The sequence below is a fragment of the Hyperolius riggenbachi genome, chromosome 2 (genome assembly GCF_040937935.1).
Source record: "Hyperolius riggenbachi isolate aHypRig1 chromosome 2, aHypRig1.pri, whole genome shotgun sequence".
NCBI lineage: Eukaryota > Metazoa > Chordata > Amphibia > Anura > Hyperoliidae > Hyperolius > Hyperolius riggenbachi.
Genome location: NC_090647.1, coordinates 325,479,603 through 325,503,120, shown reverse-complemented (window position 1 = coordinate 325,503,120; position 23,518 = coordinate 325,479,603). Strand labels below are relative to the sequence as shown.

The 23,518-nt window shown below is 42.3% G+C and overlaps 1 protein-coding gene across 1 annotated transcript in view; it reads right to left on the bottom strand.

Annotated features, from left to right (window-relative positions):
- LOC137546608 (arf-GAP with SH3 domain, ANK repeat and PH domain-containing protein 3-like) overlaps window positions 1-23,518 on the bottom strand; it is a 110,558-nt gene that overhangs the window by 54,890 nt on the left and 32,150 nt on the right. The window contains exons 4-9 of the mRNA XM_068269269.1: window positions 15,271-15,345; window positions 15,119-15,168; window positions 12,438-12,534; window positions 4,980-5,065; window positions 1,447-1,522; window positions 1,239-1,325 (exon numbers count right to left, since the gene is read on the bottom strand). Of these exons, the coding sequence (XP_068125370.1) occupies window positions 1,239-1,325; window positions 1,447-1,522; window positions 4,980-5,065; window positions 12,438-12,534; window positions 15,119-15,168; window positions 15,271-15,345 (471 nt within the window). The remainder of the gene's footprint in view (window positions 1-1,238; window positions 1,326-1,446; window positions 1,523-4,979; window positions 5,066-12,437; window positions 12,535-15,118; window positions 15,169-15,270; window positions 15,346-23,518) is intronic.

The following is a 23,518-nucleotide window of genomic DNA, read 5'->3' as shown; positions in this document are numbered from 1 at the left end:
TTATCACGCCTAAACTTATCACGCCCAAACTGGCTTTTCACCAGCGTGGTGCAATGGTTATCACGCCTAAAGTCTTTTAGGAGTGCTAACTGGGTTAACACCGCTTTGTGAATCGAGCCCATTGTATTTTCACAGGATGGTCAAAGGAAATTAATTTGTGCAAATTCACAAAAAGTGTGAAACTGTTTATTTTTAGTGCGAAAAATCATAAACTTATTACAAAATGATTTTCAATGGCATTGTCACTCAAAGGTTACATTATTTTTGAAAAAATGATTGGAAAAAGAATATTTGCATTTTAGCTCATCACAACCAGGGGCATAAACATTAAAACATATGGTACAAAATTAACATTCTTCTCACAGGATCTATAGGATGTTGAGTTGTATAGGAGAAAACCTTTACTGCTCAGCACTTGGCCTTGTAGTGATCTCAGAGACACTTTCCCAGTTTTCTGAGTGACCCCTGCTAACGACCATAGCCATACAGAACACATGGGGAGTTAAACTATCCATGTGCTCAGAGCTGGGCTGGGCACCAACAAACATGTTTCTCTGAGCAGCTGTCCATAGAAATCCCTGTGCTTCCAGTCATACTTTGCTACTGCCACCATGCCACTTAGTAACCATCTCGATACACTGAAAAGGCGTGGCATGTTATAGAAGAAGCCTGAGGCTAGGTTTCCACTTGTGTATTTTGTTAAAGATTTTTTGCATAGAAAATTTGCATTGACTTGGCAACTAATGCTAGTGAATGGGGCCGTTTCCATCCAATGCGAATCTCTGTACGTGTTCGTACACGTGAAAAAAATCTGAGGTCCTGCATCATTTTTTCGAACTTCACGTACGATTTATGTAAAATGCTTTGCATAGGCAATGCATTGCACTGCAAATTTTTGCGTTATTTGTGCGAAAATTTGCATTAAATCCATGGTTACAGCAGTCATGACTAAGCTGTTACTAGGCAGATTGTTATATTTGACTAATGCGAATTTTCGCGTCTGAAAAATTTGCATAAAAACGTGTACAAATTTACACACAAATTTTCACTAATCATAAAAATCCTATACGATTTTTTTGACTCGAAAATTTCACACTACAGTGGAAACATAGCCTAACCGTCATGCTGGCTGCATTCCCCAAACTCCTGTCATATCCCAGTCACATGGATCACTATGCCAATGGCTACTTCTCAAAGCCACTCTAAGGAAAAGCTTACTATAGTATTGAATTGCTTACCTCCTTAGGCTCTCCTTGTAACTGCTTCTGTAGATCATTTTGAACTTCTGAAAGGCGTTTCAGCTCTTCCTCTTGAGTCTGATGAATCTTGATTTGCACAATAAAACACTCATTATCGTCAAGCAAGCAGTAACACACACAAACTCAGCGGTACTCTATAACAAGAAGTGCCAATCAGTACAGCATACAACCAGAGAACAATACTCACAGTGTGCAAAGAGGAAGACAGCTTCTCAATGAAAGGAAGAAGACTCTGTGTGGCATTTAAACCATCCTGAAAATAACTAAAAAGAAAATGTTACACCTATGAAGGTGGAAATCGTAAAGATGATAGACACACAGAACACAAGATTATTCATATCAGACTAATAAATAACATTTATATTGCGCTTTTCTCCTGGCAGACTCAAAGCACTTGAGCTGCAGCCACTAGGGCATACTTAGTAGGCAGTAGCAGTATCAGGGAGTCTTGCCCAAGGACTATTTACTGAATAGGTGCAGCTTACTGAAGAGAAAGAGCCAATATTCAAACTCAACTTTCCTGTGTCAGAGGCAGAGCCCTTAACTGTTACACCAGTGTTTCTCAAACCTGTCCTCGTGACTCCCCAGTGGTGCATGTTTTGCAGGCAACCTCTCCTATGCAGGAGTAAGCTGGGGTAATTAGTGTCTCAGCTACACGGAATCCACCTAGCTCAACCACTAATTACCCCATCTGTGCATAGGTGAGATTGCCTGCAAAACATACACCGCTGGGGAGCCACGAGGACAGGTTTGAGAAACACTGTGTTAACTATCCAACCAAAAGCTCACAATGATTCCTTAAAGTTCTGACTAGTTTTAGTCGTAACTGGAAGCCTTAGAGTCCTTTTCCACTATATTAGTTGCTGTCAGTTACAACTGAAAGGTCAACTGATGTGCAAGATAATGTCCATGTTTCCCTATGGCTCAAGTGGGCGATATTACAGGTTAATGGAGTGCCAACCTGGAAGCTGTTACGGGGTCATCACCATTTTTTAAATGTAGAACAGACAATTCCATTGATCACAGTGGACAAACAGGATGCGGGAGAAGAGAAAGAGATTGATGAGTAGAGAACGTGGGAGGTAAGTATGACGTGTTGTTGTTTGGGTTGGTTTTTTTTTATTACTTTTAGTATATTTTTCAGTTCAGGTTTGCTTTAAAGAGAATATGTAGTGTAACATTCTTACAATAAAAAGCATACCATTCTATTCATTATGTTTTCCTGGGCCCCTCTGTGTTGTTTCTGCCTCTCCCTGCTGCAATCCTGGCTTGTAATTGCCATTTTTATGCAGTGTTTACAAACAAAAGGCATAGCAAGCCATACGCTGAGAGTAGCTTAGTGTGTGAGTCATACAGAGTGTGCAGGGGGCCTGGAGAGGGTGTGTATAGCTTCTATCCAATCACAAGCAGCACCACACATTCCAGCCTGACTGCTTCAGCCCGACAGAGCCCACAAAGGAGAGAAGATTAGATCATATAACAGAGATAATACAGCCAATGTGCAAATAGGAAAGGCTGCAGTAAGACAGAGCAAATTAGAACAGCTATAGGAACGTATAGGATAGAAGAAAAAAGGCTCAAAATTTTGTTACAGAGTCTCTTTAAGATCCCTAGAAAATGGACTTTTGTTTATCTAGCTATCTACCAGTAGTTCTCAAAACATTATTTACAGCTGAAATGTCCCCCCCATTACTGGTAACTAAACAAGGCTTCCATTGCCCAAATCTTCAGCCATTTATTCTTATAATGTACCCCCAGTACTTGGAACAAATGTCTTTTGTACTTTTTTCTGTTTATTATAAGACCAAAGTGAAAAGTGGAAGCACAATATCTCCCCTTTTCACAGCTTGAACTTCTAATTAAAGGTGGTGAAGTGATGGCTTACTTTACGAAATATTTTCTGAATTGACTACCCCAGTGCATTCTGGGGAAAGTCTTACACAACTCATAACTCAAGCTTTCATTTCTTAAGCTGGCCATACATAACTCAATTATCACTTGATTTTGTTTTGGATTGATATTACATCAATATTAAGGGCTAAGATCGCTCAAAAGATAGATCTGCAATGTTGGGTTTTAGTTTGTCGTAAAATAAGTGATCATAATATCCATTGTAATATAGATCATAATATCAACTGAAAACAAAAAAATGATTGATAGTGTATGGCCAGTTTAACATATAGGAAGAACTGTAACCCGAATACTTCCTGTATGTTTAATTTGTGGGCACTGCAAAGAGGCTAGTTGGGTATCCAACTAATGGGAGTATCTTATTAATAAATGTACAGTCCATGGTACAGAGCAGAAGATACACTCCTCCTGATAACTATCCAGGTACTATGGTGAACTGGTGAGGTGTACAAAGCTCATAAGAAAATAGGACGTTTGCACTCAGCAATAAGTGTGTGCTGGGGCTTTAAGAAACAACAGTATACTTGAGCAAAGCACTATATAGCCCATAAATTAGCACTCCACATATATATGCAAATATAACAACATTTATTCCAATAATCAATAGTCACTACAATCATTAAATTCAATAAATCCTCTCCACAATTAGCCGCATAAGCATCAATCAATTATATCCCAATAGAATCAAGTAATCAATGGCGTATTAATATCACCTAGTAACCTAAGGTGTTCAATTTGAACTGCCTGTATGTTATGGAACCCGGGTTCACTAGTATTGCATCAGAAAAACAGTGAGTAAACGGTGCATATGAGGAATATCAACAACATCCATTATAATAAACATACAAATAACAAGTGCATATAAGAAGCAGTGTATTTGATAAGGGATTGACAGGTGCAGTGATGAGGCGACTATGATCGCAAGAGCAACAGGTAGTGCAAAAAAATCGAGGAAATACTATTACCCAGACCAAGCTATATATTGGATCGCCATGGAGAGGGGAAGGAAGCCCCCGGCGGACAACTCCACCGGTTCCGCTCCACCGGGGGCTCCCTTTTCCTCTCCACGCCAATCCAATATATAGCGTGTACAAAGCACATGATACACACTACTGGGTGAACTGTTCACAGTGGGGAAACAAAAAAAAAACACTTGATAAAGGTAAAAAGGCACAATATGCAATACACTGGGCTATAAATAATGTAGGTGATAAAAAGGTAAGTTTACAAGAATACTCTGTGGGATTTTATTCATCTTTTTACATATACTGTATGTTGCTTTATAAAGTTGTTCAATATACGGTACTACTGGCAATTATTGCTTTCAGGGATTAAAAGAGTAACTTCACAGGTTATCAGCTTTGTAAAAATCACTCATAAATATTACATAAATCTTGCAAAGCCTTCGTTTTATCCTGCTAAACTTCACAGCTCCTTGGTAAATAGATCCCATCATCAAGGGGCATAGGGAAAGAAGAAAAGATTAGAAGAGAAGGTGGAATCTCATAATGGATAACAAACCGTAAGAACATGAACTCTGGTAGAGTTCAGATCCTGCATCACTTCTAAAAGTGCTGCAGTTATTTCATCCCTCATATTAAGATGCTTGCCAAAAGGTTACAGGCTAGGAGTTTCAATAGAAATATATTTGTTCTGTGTGTACGAACTGCATCCGACTGATTAGCACACACTGCACATCATAGGAGCCACTTCAAAGTGACATTTTCCCTGCACTGAGCACTTGTACCGTGTAGAGGTGACACTAGGCGGGATGGAAAGTGTGTTAGATGTCACTTGAAGCATACTTACTTGCGCTGTGCATGGAAAGATTTGATAAGACACTCCAAAAAATCAGGACCTTGTTTCATTTGCAGATCTCCTAATTTTAGGAGGTACTAGAAAATAAATAAGAACATAAAGACAAATATGAGTATGGACATATAAATGACAGCTTATTAAAGGCTTTCTTTCCAGGACTTGCTGTCACTGTTAGTAATCCATGCCATTATAGGAACATTTCTGAGACTCACTCCTTCCTTCAACACCTTCAAGCAAGCCCTCAAAACACATTCCTTTAAAATAGCCTACCCCACATCTACCACACTCTAACTCTCTGTCAATCACCCTTTCCACAGTCCTACCTTATGTGTCCCCCACTCTTTAGATTGTAAGCCTTGGCAGGGCCTCCCCCCTCCCTTAGTGTGTCTTTCTTAATTTTACTACCCCGGCAATTACACCCTTCTCATGGACTAACTCGTACTTGTTTTGCTGGGTCTCTGTAAACCGCATTTTATAGCCTGATTGCATGTATAACCTTGTGCTATGTTGTATAACCGTTTGCTACCTCTCTGTCTGTCACCCCTTGTTGCAATGTATGTATCCCTATTTATTGTCCAGCGCTGCGTAATATGTTGGCGCTTTATAAATACAATAAATAATAATAATAATAATTTCTGGACCTATCTAGCCTGACAATGGTTATTTTCTCTTTGATCTTTCCTGTAAGCTGTCTGTGTCGCCACTATTATTGCGCCTGTTGGCTGTTTTCTAGCAACATATGCTTATGTCTCTATTTCCAGCATGCCTTGCCAGTGCATTAGCTAAGTTGAACCCTATTAATTTCAGGTTGTATTTTACTTAGGAAGAAGGAAATTGAAGACTTCTTCACTCATCCAATCATGCTGAGCAAATTTTTATTTAAATTCAAATCTCTGCAATGATGTTTCAGAAAATCATCATTTAAAATGACTCTGTACTCGATCTCTGCATATGAATTCACTGTTATATCCTGAAATAGATTTAATAAAAAGTACAGATGCTGATCTTCGCTTTGAACACCTGTTTTCTGTCATAAGCAGCCATATGAAAAATCAAAATGTCATACTGACTCTCACGCGATGATTCTTCACCCCCTCCTGTCTGGTGACTCATGCTGTCTTCTCTCCACCTAGGTAGCATATGCCTTATTCAGCTACAAATGCGAAAAAACACATCTGAGGGCCCTTTTACACTGGCTGCATTCCATTACGATTTTTAAAAGGCTTGGGATTTTAAAAATGCAAGTACAGTAAAGTTACAATTGGAATCATTGCAAAGGCAATTGTATTTCTGCTGCATTTACCCTACGTTTTGATTGAGGCCAACATAGTGAAAATCTCAAAACGCTCCCTGGACCAAGAGGAATGGTTGGAATGTTTCACTACCCTCATGAAGGGAAGTTTGTATTATTCTTTAATAGAGACAAATATTAAAGTTTTTCATAGGGCCTACATTACCCCATACCGACTCCATAAGGCTAACTCAAATCTACCTTCGCTGTGCTTTAGGGGCTGTGGGCACATTCTTTCATATGTGGTGGACATGTCCACTAGTGTCATCTTTCTGGAATAAAGTTGCAACATTGATCCATAGGGTTACCTCCCTTACGGTAGGGTTGGACCCAGCAATTCTAATTTTGGGTCACAAACCTTTGCATTTTACTCATCAAGCCCACAAATTGGTCCAATATATCGCTATGGGGGCTAAGTCTTACCTGGCGGCCAATTGGAAGTCCTCTGCTCTACCAACCAGACCCCTTATTAATAGAATTCACCAACTAATGATATATGAAAGAATGTTGGCTATCTCCTCAGACAGAATAGATCATTTCCAAAAAACTTGGGACCCCTGGATACAGTATGCGGATAACACAGGTCTCCATTACACTATGTACTTTAGCTAATCTTGCTACCTAATGGGTTAAATTTACGGACCTGCTATTTCCTCTCCTGCTTTGGGTGACCCGTACCTCCCATTCTCAATTAAGATATTCAGCTAAGCCTTAACAACTCCCTCCTTCACCTCTCCTCTATGATCATAATAACAACTAACCCCACCATTGATAAAATACCGATCCCATATAACTTCACCATTGGCATCCACTTAGTGGAACAGGAAGGGCAACGGCTAGGAGTTTCCTGGCTTAGGTTGCTGACCTGTCCACTTTCTGTTAGCAATAACCATTGCTTCATAATTGGTCTATAGTCTATAATCTAAAGGCACTACTATTTGAGATGCCCCAGACTATAACTTAATCTCTGCCTAGGTAATAATGACCTAACAGACTGGGTTCTTTTTTGTATGGAATACTGTAAATGTTACGCAATGTTTTGCTTGTCTCCTTAGACTTTTTTGTAGATTTCGAGCGTGGCTGTGCTAAGATGGACTATGATTACCAATTGTCTTGTCTTTTACTATTCCACTGCATATTCCATTTGGGATTGTTTGTAATTATTTTGCCAACTTTAATAAAACTGTTTGAAACTAAAACGCAATTGAAATTGTGTTTTGCTACTGTGTTTTGCGCTTTTTGGTGTGAAGGAGCCCTGAGACATATAAATGCCTGCATGCACATCAGAAACTATTATATGCGGGTAGCGGGTGCTTGCCATCAGACAATCACCAGGTTAATACAGATTAACTTTAAGCTTATATGGTACTTTGCGTGCTTCATTTGTCATGCTAGTAGGTGACTTATTTGCTTTCAGTGTTTATTTTCACCTACTGAATCCACTGGGTAAGAATCTGCTGCCTGTTAGTGAACTAGAACAACTAATCATTATTTCTTCTTAACTTTTTATTTATTCATCTCATCCCTTATAAACTTATAAAATATTGCAGACTTAACATTTCTACATACTCTAGCAGCGTCTTGGCTAATTGCTTTGCTGCAACTGTGCAAAAAAGCATTTAGCGTCTTCAGGCAGATTTTAGCGGCAATCATTGTTTTTCACCCCTGCAGGGGGATATGGGAGTGAGGCGGTTAAGCGACTCTGGAAGCCACCTATTACTTTCATGGGCGCCTGAAATGACGGGAAAAGTCGGGATCGATATTCAGGCAAACGATGGTAAACAGCGATAAACAATGGGACCAATACTGTCAATTTATTTGAATGGGCAGCGCTTTAATGACGAACGCCGTGAACGGCGGTAAACGTCATGCAGGTGCCCGTGTGAACCAGCCCTAATTCATGTTGAATTCTGTGTTAATCTAAACTTTCAAATACTTAAAGAGACTCTAAAGCGACAGCGCTAAACTGCCGCATCGTTTCTTGGCTTTTTGCTAAATTTACCTTTCCATTCTCTTCAGAAGTCTCACCAGCGCTAAACCGCTGCATCCCTGCCAAAAAATGAGCACTGCAGACCCCCAAATGCCCAGGCAAACATCCACGACCATCCTCCGCCTCTCAGGGCAGCACAATCCACGACCAAGTTGGTAGTGGATGTTTGCCCGGGCATTTGGGGGGTCTGCAGTGCTCATTTTTTTGGGTGGAGATGCGGCGGTTTAGCGCTGGTGAGACTTCTGAAGAGAATGGAAAGGTAAATTTAGCAAAAAGCCAAAAAACGATGCGGCAGTTTAGCGCTGGTGAGACTTCCCCAAATGCACTACAGACCCCCCAAATGCCCTGAGAGGGGAAGCTATGAGCTGTAGTTCTGCCTCTCCTGCTGTCAATCGCCACGCTGAACGCCGCCTCTCCCTGCCCCTCTCTGTAAAGATAGAGTGAGAGGGGCGGGGAGAGGCGGCGATGCGCAGGGATTGACGGCAGGAAAGGCAGAGCTACAGCAGAGAGCTTTGCCCCTTCCAGGAAGCGCCGTCCTTAGTCCCCCCGGGGGTTTGGGGGGTTGGCAGCCCTCCTTTTTCACTGGGGATGCGGCGGTTTAGCGCTGGAGAGAGTATTGAAGCAAATGGAAAGGTAGACTCTCTTTAAGTGCTTTAAACTTTAAGAAACACACTTTCCTAAAGGTACACTAAAAACCACTGAAGTGATTGAGTATTGAGAGGGATTGTGAGGATGCCATATTTATTTCCTTCAAACAACGTCAATAGCCTGACTGTAACGGTTGGTGTCAGCACACAGAGAGTATCTGATTATTGGTGATCTGCAGTATCACCAACAATACAGACGTATACCTGATTATTAGTGATCTGCAGAAACACCAATAATACAAGAATGACTAACCTCTGGACACCTAGCAAAGTGTGTTTGGGTGCAACAGTAACTTTAATAGTTTGACCAGACCTCACCAGAGGGGCTGGTGAGGTACTATCAGTACCCTAAGCGTGCACTAGCGTACAAGTTCCAGCAAGCTGGAGAGTACAATAACAAAGAGGCTGAATCTCCCGGGGAGCGGGTGGTTCAGATAGTACTGCAGGCACGAGAACACCCGTGGGGCAGGTGACCCAGACTGAACAGTAGATACAATAATACTGCAATGACAGATACCCTATGAGAGCAGGTAATTGGGGCTGAACTACAGCTTTAACAGAACGGTTCCACCAGAGGGGCTGGTGTAACTAGTACCTCACCAGTGACGAGGGCCCACTGGTGAATAGAATGGTCAGGCAGGCAAGGTTCGGCAACAGAGAGGTAAGTAAATACAAAATCGTGAGACAAGAGAGTAATCAGTAATCAGGCAGAGGTTCAGCAACAGGAAGGTACGTATCGGTATAGAATCGTGAGGCAAGAGAGTAATCGGTAATCAGGCAGAGGTTCAGCAACAGGTAGACAGATGGGCAGAAGTACAGGATCAGAAAACAGATTCAAAGTCAGAGTGCTAGCCAGAGTCGTACACAGGAGATCAATACAATAAATATCCTAGCCTGGGTGTGAAATCCTTGGCAACAACTCCCCGGAACTAGTCTAACAAAATACCAATAACAAGACTGCAAAATTCCTAAGCTTGGTGTGAAATCCGTAGCATCAACACCAGGGAACTACCTAAGGTCTGCGCGCTCACACGCAAGTATTCACAACAACAGACAACGTAGCAATGCAGCCCGGGGGCTTGTGAAGCAGAGGAGACCTCACTGGCACGCCCCCTTCTCATCAGCCAATCCTGGGCACCGTGGGTCTCTCCTGACGTCACCCGACCAGCAGGTCAGCTGACAGGCTTCCTCCCCGCATAAAGCTCCCGTCTATGCGCGCGCCCGCGAGCTATGGCAGCCCCCTGCACGGGAGAACGTTCTGTCCTCGGCGTCCTGCATGCCAAACGGACGGATGGCCGCATGGAGGCAGCTGCGGCGGCGGTCCTGTTCGCCGCAGCTGCCTTGGATATTACACTGACTGTCCTGATGATCCCCTACTTCCAATATTTTAATCCACTTACCCAAAAAGAAAATGCAGATCGGATGCTGTGATGAAAGTCTGACCACACTAAATGCATGCCAGTTTCAGCCAGAAAGCTGAATGCCAGGCAAGGAATGCCAGGCAACTGACAATGTTGCACAATGTTGCAAAGGAAATAAATATTGCAGCCTCCATATTCTCACTTCAGGTTCCCCTTAAGGGTAACCTTAAAGTGGAACTCCAGTGAAAATAATGTAATAAAAAAATTCATTTTTACAACAATTATGTATAAATCATTTAGTCAGCGTTTGCCTATTGTAAAATGTTTTAAATCCCTGATTTATATTCTGACATTTATTACATGGTGACATTTTTACTGCTGGCAAGTGATGTAGCAGCTGCTTGCTGTTTTGGCAGTTGGAAACAGCTGTAAACAGCTATTTCCCACAATGTAACAGGGTTCACAGACAGGAAACTGCCAGAAGTACCTCGGTACTCAGAGATTCTTGTGGGAGGGGTTTCACCACAATATCAGTCATACAGCGCCCCCTGATGGTCTGTTTGTGAAAAGGAATAGATTTCTCATGTAAAAGGGGGTATCAGCTACTGATTGGGATAAAGTTCAATTCTTGGTCGGAGTTTCTCTTTAAGTTACCCAAAGGAGTTTAGTTTAACTTGCCTGGGGCTTCTTTCAGCTCCCTGAAGTCCTTGAGGTTCCTCGCTGTCCTCTCAGTCCACTGCATTCTGCTGCTGTGCCCTCTGAAAGCTGGACGACAGGCCTGTTGTCTGCTACTGCACATGCACGGCTCTGGCCTCCATAGTACTCACGTCACAGGGAGCGTTCTGCGCATGTGCAGCTGCAAGTTTTATGAACTACGCAAGCGCAGAACACTTCCGCCATTCGGCAGAACATTTAAAGTAGCCCGCAACAAGGCTCAGTCGACCAGTTTTCAGAGGGGAACAGAGGCATGAACGTAGCAGGCTGGAAGGTCAGTGAGGGATCAGATGGACTACAGGGGCTGGAAGAAGTGCCTCTAAACTGGTTTGGTTTACTTAAAGTTCCCTTTAAAGAATACATGAGCCAAATTAAATTACTGCCGATTTACTACTGGGGCTTCCTCCAGCCCCTAGAAGCCTCTGTGTCCCTCGCCACAGTTCCACTTTCAGCCACTCTTCTGGAGTCCCCTCTGTAGTGGCCACCGACTCATAGGTGCAGTAGCACTACGAAGAGGACCCCAGAAGAGTTGCTGACAGCAGAACTGTGGTGAGGGGTACAGAGACTTCTAGGGGCTGGAGTAAGCCCCAGATACGGTAGGTAGATCTGCAGTAATTTAATTTGGCTCATGCATCCTTTAAGTATTATTACTCTGTTTCCCTTTAAGATTTGTGGGAAGAAGGTTTTCTAGCTGTATTAGCCCAGAATGCTGAATTAATAAGATACTCCCAATAATTAATTCCTGGCTAATGAAATTCACAATAATCACCCACATTTGGCTGGAACGAGTCATGTTCTTTTATAGAGCACAGGCTGATACCCATCTAATTTTCAGTTTTGGATAAGGATATCCTCCCAAAGCATACAAATTATCTTTAAGTAGAACAAGATGACTGCCCAGAAAATCGACTCAGTATGAGGTATTCTATAACTGCAAGCTGCAGCTGATATGCTCCCTCTGGACCTACTCTGCACATGGAGAAGCTCACCATACCAGGTAAATGGTTCCATCCTCCTGCCTCAACAGTATGGACTCCATTTTACATTTAAATAGATCTCAACCTGCTGAAATAACTTATTACATGGTTGCACCTGGGACAAAGTAGGTGAGGTTTTTGACACAATGTAGAACAGAAACACACTTTATGTGAACAAAACAAATGTTTGAATCATCAAATAAATTTGCTTGTTCAAAAATAAGTCAAGTTATAAACTCACATGTGGGCTTATCTCAGGAATATGTAACCTTGTTCACTATTCAACCACAACTGGACCAGCAGTTTTCATATATGCAAGGAAGTTACGTGAGTGGTTATTTTGGCCCACTTTGTATTTTAGTCTGGCACCCCTGCTCTACAAGGTGCTACAAAATCCAATTCTAGACAGTGCTGCTCTGCTCTCTGTGACTCACCAATATTTATATTCTGTATTCTTCATACTCCTTACCTCACTCAGGTGAAGTTGAAACTGTTTCCTCTCCCTGTCACAATCCTCTGCGTTATCCAGTTCAGTACGAGATGCCCCTAAACGTGTCTTCTTTGTCCTGGAGGGAAGAAACACAACGTGGACATCGCACTCCAGTCATGGACATATGAACAGAGCAGTAATTATGAAATCGCCAACAAGTCTTGTGTAATCTGTGACAATTGTATCTGTTTTCTTAGAGACATTAGTAGAATTATTAGTAAGGAAACTAAATGCAATACCAAAGTGCATCTGTTCAGCCAAGGCTCAAACTCATGCAAGGCTTCAACTAACCCATAGACAGAAGTGACTAAGGCACACCATTATGGTATTTTACTAGCAACTTGTATTAGAGCATAGAGGATCGTCTCACATAAGAGGCCTTTGTACGCTAAAGCGTAAAAAAACTATATAAAAGATTTGACGTTATCACTTCTACCAAAAAATAAAGGATGACACAAATAAGGCTACATTATTCATATAAGGTAAAGTCTGTTACTCATATTACCATCCACTATTCACAGTACTCCCTGAAAAACCAATGACAGATGTCTATAATATCTGTAGCAAAATGAACTGAGTTAATGGATTCATTACACCCAGAGCACTTTGCATAGAGCTTTCTTCAGGCATTCAGTTAGAGCTGGGACCCGCTAGAAAGCACAAATTGCTATTACAATTGCTGGAGTTTTTGGTAGCGATTTTTGATGCATTTTTAGCGATTTTCTGCATTTTTTAATTTTGTGCAAATGATTTGTACAGAAATTGCGATCTGAGATTTCCATAGGTTTGGTAGTAAAAGTGTAAAGCGATTAAAGCGATTTTGCTGCAATCCTAATTACAAATGCTGCAGGCAAAGCAATTGCGATTTCAGGCAATCTCCACTGTAGGATCACCTCCAATTACTTTCATTAACCTAGCAGTTCTCATAAACATAGGTGTGTGCTGCACAAGTCTATATGAAATGTAAAGTTATCCCGTTCTAATTTGCAGCAAAGAAGTTTCAAAACGGACTTAAAATTAATCTTTGCCTCCATGGCAACAGTACTCTGTTTGGAGTACAGAATGAACATCAATTCCCACCTAACTGTATGAGTAATTTGTTCCACAGAAAAGGTGCCATTGTTAATAATTTTAAACAATTGTAAACAATTTTTACGCATTGAACCACTAACGCGTAAAATTGTATGTGTTAATGTTCTGCACTAGTGGGAATGCGTAAAAATGTACGCAATGCGTCCCGCCGACCTCCGAGGTCAGCAAGCGGCCAGCGGGGGACTGGAGCAGCAGTGAGTGACTACGAGGGCACAGGATGGCTGCAGGGGGCTGGGAGAAGCCCCAGGTAAGTGAAACTCATTTTTTTATTTTGCTTGGACCTTCCCTTTAAGCCAGGTCTTTCATTGCATGACACATCCATGCATTTCATTTGGTTCACCTTAGAATGAATTCAATGCAACTGCAGATACATCTCTAATTGTTAAGAAAAACAAAAGTTTGCTTTCCTAAAACAGAAAGAATTTGCGATAATTCAGGTTGGAGTGAGCTCGAGATGTCTCCCAGGCACCACTGCTGAATATATGCAAATTAACCATTGGGGCTTTTAGGACCATTTTAGTCCCTTACACACCCCAATGAGTTCTGGGTCACCATGAGCTTGCTGGTTAGTCTGTGCCTCTCGGATTTACAAGCCCTACTCCATAGAGCCAAATTAATCCATGCCATGCACTGATGAGGATCAAACAATCCGAAACAGTCTGTATGCATGTTGGATTATTATGGCTCTGTACATATTAACAAGCTGACACATCATTGCATTCCAGCGGTTCTGGAGGTGTGTTTAGCTTCTAAGGGTACAATGGTTAATTTGCATATATTCAGCAGTGGTGCCTGGGAGACATCTCGAGCTCACTCCAACCTGAATTATCGCAAATTCTTTCTGTTTTAGGAAAGCAAACTTTTGTTTTTCTTAACATCTTCGTAAGGGGGCTTTTAGGACCATTGTAGTCCCTTACACACCCCAATGAGTTCTGGGTCACCATGAGCTTGCTGGTTAGTCTGTGCCTCTCGGATTTACAAGCCCTACTCCATAGAGCCAAATTAATCCATGCCATGCACTGATGAGGATCAAACAATCCGAAACAGTCTGTATGCATGTTGGATTATTATGGCTCTGTACATATTAACAAGCTGACACATCATTGCATTCCAGCGGTTCTGGAGGTGTGTTTAGCTTCTAAGGGTACAATGGTTAATTTGCATATATTCAGCAGTGGTGCCTGGGAGATATCTCAAGCTCACTCCAACCTGAATTATCGCAAATTCTTTCTGTTTTAGGAAAGCAAACTTTTGTTTTTCTTAACATCTTAGTAAGGGGGCTTTTAGGACCATTGTAGTCCCTTACACACCCCAATGAGTTCTGGGTCACCATGAGCTTGCTGGTTAGTCTGTGCATCTCTAATTGTGTCTCACCTCCAGAATATACACTGTCAAGAGAGGTTTTAACTACCGACACAATCAATACAAACTGCAAATTGCACTGTCACTGCTTCCTACCATTTCCAACTTTTGTCCTTTCTACCCTACTAAACAGCACCAAGTTCCTGCTTGTCCAGGTCCCCACAGCTAAGTACACATCATCAATCTCCAACAAGTAGTAATCTTACGCTCTTATCTCGCATTCCTTCCAGCTCTTTTCAGCCTGCTTCCTAAGTTCCTGTCCAGACATAAAAATAGGTGTTTTTAAAGCAAAGCACCAAGGAAAAAAAAACACAATCTGATCATTTATAATATAACAATGAGAAAGTCTCTGACTTACCATTCTCCCGTCCTTTAACTCTACACGTAGCAATGAGTCCAAAGGAAAGGAAAGGATGCTGTTTAAGTTCTGAATCTAAAAGATTACATGGAAATTGAAGCTCTCAGTAAAATGTTTAAATTGTTTCCATATGCCTTGATTTTGTAAAAGAGCCAGTTACCGTATTACAGAACTAAATATGGCTCCTTCCTCAAGAAATAACCTCTTGGATCCTAATAGATTCCCTGCAGCCAGACAGCTGCTTGTCAAAACGCTCAGAATTTTACAACCTGAACTGGGGGGGGGGGTTAAGAATGTTTATGTCGACATGGTGATTAGTTTAGGATTTGATAAGAAGCTGATGATCAAAAAATGTTATTTCCCTTGTTAGTAATACATTAATGGCCAGTGAGGGAAGCCATCATGTAAATACAGAATTATGATCGGGTCATATGCTGTGCAATAAACAGAGGCCTCATTAATTTACTAAAAAAAACAAGAGGAAATGCAAAGTGAAAAAGCAGCGAGTGGTAGAGCTAACACCCCATTATGATCTACTGACCTGGAGAAATTTCAGCATCTCCCTACCTGCCTCCTGCCAGCAGAAAGCTTTTCTTTCTATATAACATGTGTGCTAAATATGTTGGAATTACCTGGTGAAATCTGGATTCATTACAGATTCTACAGATGCTTTAAATCCCTAGTTCAGGCTATTGTGTTTATAATGCACATTATGTGCAATCTATAATAATTTCAAAGCCAGCTGCTGTGTGTCTATATGTCCTTACTTCCAGCACATGCCCCCTCCTGACATACCCTGCTCTGATTGGCTGTGTCTCTGTATCCATCCTTCCCCGCCCTGCTGTTATTGGCAGCAGCAATGATGGGATGGCATCTGTGCAGCGGGATGACGCGTGCATGTGGTGGAGATTTGCATGTCGCACGCCTTCCTGCCACGGGCGCACAACCCACATGCATGCGCCATCCCACTGCATGGATGCCTTCCAATCAGTGCCGTCCAGACAGGTGGTGCCTGCACTTCTGCCCCACACAGTGTACCATGCCCTGCTGGCTAGTATATCATCATTTGCAATGCACAAAGTTTTTACATTGCACATAACCATTTTTGCATTAATAAAACTGGATTTGCAAAACAATATTTCTGTGCCAAAAGCAGATGTTACTTTGCTCACATAATAGAGGTCTGTCAGCCATCCAATCTATTCCCCCTATCCATATCATTACCTTTGAAATTAGAATATTCGTTTTTTAATATGGCATCTGGGAGGGGGCACCAACCAGATTTTCTCTGTACTTTGATATGGATACGTTTAAAGTCCCTTTGTTGACACTATAACTGGGGGCACTATAAATAGAGGCGCTGAAAAGGGGCATTATAAGGGGACTACATCTGCATGCACTATAACCCTTTAACTGGGACACATTATGGCCTCAATTCACTAAGCTTTATCAAAAACTTTGTCAAACGTTTGATAATTTACCTCATAGGTAAAATCTAATTTTGAACTCACTAAGGTGTTATATATTTATTGAATGTTTTATCGATAAAACATTCAACAAATATATAACACCTTAGTGAGTTCAAGATTTTACCCATGTGGTAAATGATCAAACGTTTGATAAAGTGTTTGATAAAGCTTAGTGAATTGAAGCCAATAAGAGAGCATTATGATAGGGTGCACTTTTACTGAGGTGCACTATGATGGTACTATAATTGGGGCTGTTCAACTTACAATAAAGTGAGGTCCCTATAGTCACCATAATAGAGAGCACCAGGCCTGGACTTATAGCCTCACAGGAGGCTGTAGGCACAGATGTCCTGGCACCCTACACTTCGCCCTCCATAAACCTACAAACCACTGCCATACCGCAACGCAAGTGTGCTGGCTGGGCCAGCTGTCACTTCTCCCTTACTTCCTTTGCCAGTCATAGGTAGCTACAGGTGCCCTTTAGCATTAGGTAGTCAGATGTACCCTCAGTATTAAGTTGCCACTGAAGGGAAATCTCGTCAGTGGAATGCTGAAAGCTGGTTGAGTAACCTCTTATTTACACTCCACTCAGGACTTTGCAAAAAGGAGAAGGGAGGCACTTCGAGGAACAGAGTAAGCCACCTTACTATCATCAGGCACCTGTAGGCACGTGCCTACAGTGCCTTATGGCAAATCCAGTCCTGGAGCGGATTACAGTGCTAAGGTACTATAATAGCATTGATCTATAATGTTATGTGTGGAAAAGACATAATTTATAAATATGTTGTAGGGGGGCATGGTACATGCACTTATTATGAGGAGCATAAGGAGATGTACATACTAGGGAGAACATGAATGTTATGCATGCTGTAAAAGTTATTTTTGTTAGTAATAGTATTGTTTTGAGTTTTTTAATCAAACCTTTAATAATTTTTACAACAATGCCACACAACATACTATGAAAACTTTTTTTTACATTGTATAGGTCTGGCAATAAGTATCTGGGTTGAGCATAATATTCAAATAATCATACTGGTTAAATCTTGCATGTCTGTCTAATATCCATTTCAGCATAGATGAGGAATAAGTATGTCTAAAGCATACATACTGTATGTATTCTCATTGTGATAACATTAAACAATTTCCCATTCATCTACGAAACAAGGTTAAATATGCTCTTGGTCTCAGTATTACTTTGGAGAAACTGTAGATATTGTGTTTATTTTTATGACAAAGAGAAGCCTTGTTTCCAGGAATTCAATATAAGATTGATCCGAGGTTCATTACCCTCCATTCTTGCTACTATGCTTTCATTACTGCATATCGGATCTATTTTCCCAATGGTCCTTTTCAGTATGAGAATGGGTGATTTTCGAGAGATGGCTAGAAACCATTTGGCCGCTAATAAGATAAAATTGATCAATTTTATCTCTTTCCAGAATTGTTTTGTTGCTCTGTCTGAGCAACCTCTAAACATTTCTTATCAATTGTGGGTACATTTTGTGCAACAACCTCTGAGGCAAATAATACTACCTTACAAAACTTTATCTCATTAAGTTGAGTTGGCCTGAAAGATGTCCTGTTCTATATTTTTTCTGGTGTAGGGGGCCTATGTCTCTTTCCCATGGAAGTTCCATTGGGTTTTTAACACTATATCCCTCTAGTATGGGCTGATAAATTTAGCGGATGCATGATTTTCCCCTGATTCCTACAGTATCTTTCTCAATAATTAATGTTGGTTTCAGAGATAGATAATACATTTTTTATTTACCATGGAATGTTTTAGCTACAAATATTCATTACTAGGAATGTTTAAGATATATTTAAAGCGGAATATAACCCTGCATTTCAACTTTGCTCTAAAACATTATTTACAGTATATTATATGCAACCAGCATTTTTTTTTACTAGACCAGCATTGGAAGGGTTACACAGGGCTTTAAAGTTCCTGGAGATTTCTGCAGACGCATCCGAAGCTGAAATAGATACATTTTGTTTACATAAATGTATCTAAGTGTTGAATGTGACTCACTCTCTCTCACTGAGAAGGAGCTTGGAGGACAGCCAAAGAGTGTGGAACACTTATCAATAGATACATTCAACTAAATAGAATGTATCTATCTGAACTTCTGCATATCTCTCCACGGAACTTTAAACCTCTGTGTTTAACCCTTCCAATGCTGGTCTAGTAAAAAAAAATTGATTTTTGCATATAATATGCTGTAAATAATATTTTAGAGCAAAGTTGAAATGCAGGGTTATATTCCGCTTTAAAGAGGGCAAAGGACTGGTGTCATTTGGAAACCTTGTGACTGTCACCAGTGGTGAGATACTATATTTACCTCAGTGGCCAAGGTGGGGTGTGATGTAGATTTCTGCGATATTAGGGAATTTTTATTCTTGAACTGATCCCATACATTTAGGCAAAGTTCAGACTATAAGAGTACATAACTTGTGTGGGATTGGTAACGATCCTTGTCTTCTCCCTGTCAGATTAAGACTAGATCTGTGCTATTCATCTCTTTGGGTGCACCGTGAGTTAAATTTACCCCAGTGATCTGTATTATTCAAGGAGCTCGGTGGAGTCAGCCTCACTGCCTTGTTGTTTAGGGTACTTTTAGGAAGATATATATTTTTTTTATCATAAACTGATTAAAAATCTATTATGTTAACTTACAGTAAACCAGAAGTGGGTCAAACGTTATATTACCATAAAAGTGGGGATCCTGAATTTACTCCACTCTACTATATGTCACTGCAGTGCCGCTTTAATAACCGGTTCAGCACCGCAGTGCTGAAAATCTCATGCATCCGAGCAACGTTCACCTCCCATTCATTCGCCAATAACTTTCTGGCTACTTATCACAATGAATTGATCTATATCAGTGATGGTTAACCTTTCAGAGGCCGAGTGCCCAAACTGCGACCTAACATCAACTTATCTATCTCCGAGTGCCAATGGGGGGAGGGTTGCGCCACGCCGAAAAATGGGCATGGCCATGATATTGTATGGGCGGAGCTAACGTAATGATGTAACAGCGAGGCATAAAAAAGCAGTGTTTCCGCCATGATGTGGTGAAATGAGGATTCGCATCATAGGTGTGCAGAAACTGTGTGATGCTATTTATTAGTATACCCGCCGTAACCCCAAAGCAGCAAATATAGCCAACTATGACCATTAAGGGCTCATTCACACTATGTGCTGAGCTGTCAGTTTTGACGCAACGCGTCAAGATTCATATGGTAACATCAAAGTCAATAGACTTCCATGTCACCATTCACACTACAGGTGTGCGTTCCCATGCGTTACATTGTATCGCATCTGGGAACATTTTAACGCACAACGCATATGTTTCCCCGATGGGTACAGCTGCCGACGTCCATGCTTTAGCGCACCACAATGTGCATTCCGTGTGATCACTGTGCGTTGGCAGCGCATGCATGAAATCGCATTCGTGCATACGTTCTGTAGTGTGAATGAGCCCTTAATAATAAATGCAGCAACAGTTACCCCAGACACCAGAAAATAAATGCAATGTGTGCAACATTTCAGCAGAAAATCATGCAATGTGGGCCACATTTCACCAGAAAACAAACGCAGTGGGCCACATTTCACCAGAAAATAGACGCAGTGGGCCACATTTCAAGAGAAAATAAACGCAGTGGGCCACATTTCACCAGAAAACAAACGCAGTGGGCCACATTTCACTAGAAAACAAACACAGCGGGCAGCATTTCACCCGAAAAACAAACGCAGCGGGCAGCATTTCACCAGAAAACAAACGCAGCGGGCAGCATTTCACCAGAAAACAAACGCAGCGGGCAGCATTTCACCAGAAAACAAACGCAGCGGGCAGCATTTCACCAGAAAACATACGCAGCGGGCCGCATTTCACCAGAAAATAGACGCAGTGGGCCACATTTCAAGAGAAAATAAACGCAGTGGGCCACATTTCACCAGAAAACAAACGCAGTGGGCCACATTTCACTAGAAAACAAACGCAGCGGGCAGCATTTCACCAGAAAACAAACGCAGCGGGCAGCATTTCACCAGAAAACAAACGCAGCGGGCAGCATTTAACCAGAAAACAAACGCAGCGGGCAGCATTTCATCAGAAAACAAACGCAGTGGGCAGCATTTCACCAGAAAACAAACGCAGCGGGCAGCATTTCACCAGAAAACAAACGCAGCGGGCAGCATTTCACCAGAAAACAAACGCAGCGGGCAGCATTTCACCAGAAAACAAACGCAGCGGGCAGCATTTCACCAGAAAACAAACGCAGCGGGCAGCATTTCACCAGAAAACAAACGCAGCGGGCCGCATTTCACCAGAAAACAAACGCAGTGGGCCACATTTCACCAGAAAACAAACGCAGCGGGCAGCATTTCACCAGAAAACATACGCAATGGGCCACATTTCACCAGGAAACAAACGCAGTGGGCAGCATTTCACTGTAAATAAACGCAGTGGGCCACAATTCACCAGAAAATAAACACAGTGGGCCACAATTCACCAGAAAACATACGCAGTGGGCCACATTTCACCAGAAAACATACGCAGTGGGCCACAATTCACCAGAAAACATACGCAGTGGGCAGCATTCCACTGTAAATAAACGCAGTGGGCCACATTTCACTAGAAAACAAACGCAGCGGGCAGCATTTCACCAGAAAACAAACGCAGCGGGCAGCATTTCACCAGAAAACAAACGCAGCGGGCAGCATTTAACCAGAAAACAAACGCAGCGGGCAGCATTTCACCAGAAAACAAACGCAGCGGGCAGCATTTCACCAGAAAACAAACGCAGCGGGCAGCATTTCACCAGAAAACAAACGCAGCGGGCAGCATTTCACCAGAAAAAAAAACGCAGCGGGCAGCATTTCACCAGAAAACAAACGCAGCGGGCCGCATTTCACCAGAAAACAAACGCAGTGGGCCACATTTCACCAGAAAACAAACGCAGCGGGCAGCATTTCACCAGAAAACATACGCAGTGAGCCACATTTCACCAGAAAACAAACGCAGTGGGCAGCATTTCACTGTAAATAAACGCAGTGGGCCACAATTCACCAGAAAATAAACACAGTGGGCCACAATTCACCATAAAACATACGCAGTGGGCCACATTTCACCAGAAAACATACGCAGTGGGCCACAATTCACCAGAAAACATACGCAGTGGGCAGCATTTCACTGTAAATAAACGCAGTGGGCCACATTTCACTAGAAAACAAACGCAGCGGGCAGCATTTCACCAGAAAACAAACGCAGCGGGCAGCATTTCACCAGAAAACAAACGCAGCGGGCAGCATTTAACCAGAAAACAAACGCAGCGGGCAGCATTTCACCAGAAAACAAACGCAGCGGGCAGCATTTCACCAGAAAACAAACGCAGCGGGCCGCATTTCACCAGAAAACAAACGCAGCGGGCAGCATTTCACCAGAAAACAAACGCAGCGGGCCGCATTTCACCAGAAAACAAACGCAGTGGGCCACATTTCACCAGAAAACAAACGCAGCGGGCAGCATTTCACCAGAAAACATACGCAGTGGGCCACATTTCACCAGAAAACAAACGCAGTGGGCAGCATTTCACTGTAAATAAACGCAGTGGGCCACAATTCACCAGAAAATAAACACAGTGGGCCACAATTCACCAGAAAATATACGCAGTGGGCCACATTTCACCAGAAAACATACGCAGTGGGCCACAATTCACCAGAAAACATACGCAGTGGGCAGCATTTCACTGTAAATAAACGCAGTGGGCCACAATTCACCAGAAAATAAACGCAGTGGGCCACATTTCACTAGAAAACAAACGCAGCGGGCAGCATTTCACCAGAAAACAAACGCAGCGGGCAGCATTTCACCAGAAAACAAACGCAGCGGGCAGCATTTCACCAGAAAACAAACGCAGCGGGCAGCATTTCACCAGAAAACAAACGCAGCGGGCAGCATTTCACCAGAAAACATACGCAGCGGGCCGCATTTCACCAGAAAATAAACGCAGCGGGCCACATTTCAAGAGAAAATAAACGCAGTGGGCCACATTTCACCAGAAAACAAACGCAGTGGGCCACATTTCACTAGAAAACAAACGCAGCGGGCAGCATTTCACCAGAAAACAAACGCAGCGGGCAGCATTTCACCAGAAAACAAACGCAGCGGGCAGCATTTCACCAGAAAACAAACGCAGCGGGCAGCATTTCACCAGAAAACAAACGCAGCGGGCAGCATTTCACTAGAAAACAAACGCAGCGGGCAGCATTTCACCAGAAAACAAACGCAGCGGGCAGCATTTCACCAGAACACAAATGCAGCGGGCCGCATTTCACCAGAAAACAAACGCAGTGGGCCACATTTCACCAGAAAACAAACGCAGCGGGCAGCATTTCACCAGAAAACATACGCAATGGGCCACATTTCACCAGGAAACAAACGCAGAGGGCAGCATTTCACTGTAAATAAACGCAGTGGGCCACAATTCACCAGAAAATAAACACAGTGGGCCACAATTCACCAGAAAACATACGCAGTGGGTCACATTTCACCAGAAAACATACGCAGTGGGCCACAATTCACCAGAAAACATACGCAGTGGGCAGCATTTCACTGTAAATAAACGCAGTGGGCCACATTTCACTAGAAAACAAACGCAGCGGGCAGCATTTCACCAGAAAACAAACGCAGCGGGCAGCATTTAACCAGAAAACAAACGCAGCGGGCAGCATTTCACCAGAAAACAAACGCAGCGGGCAGCATTTCACCAGAAGA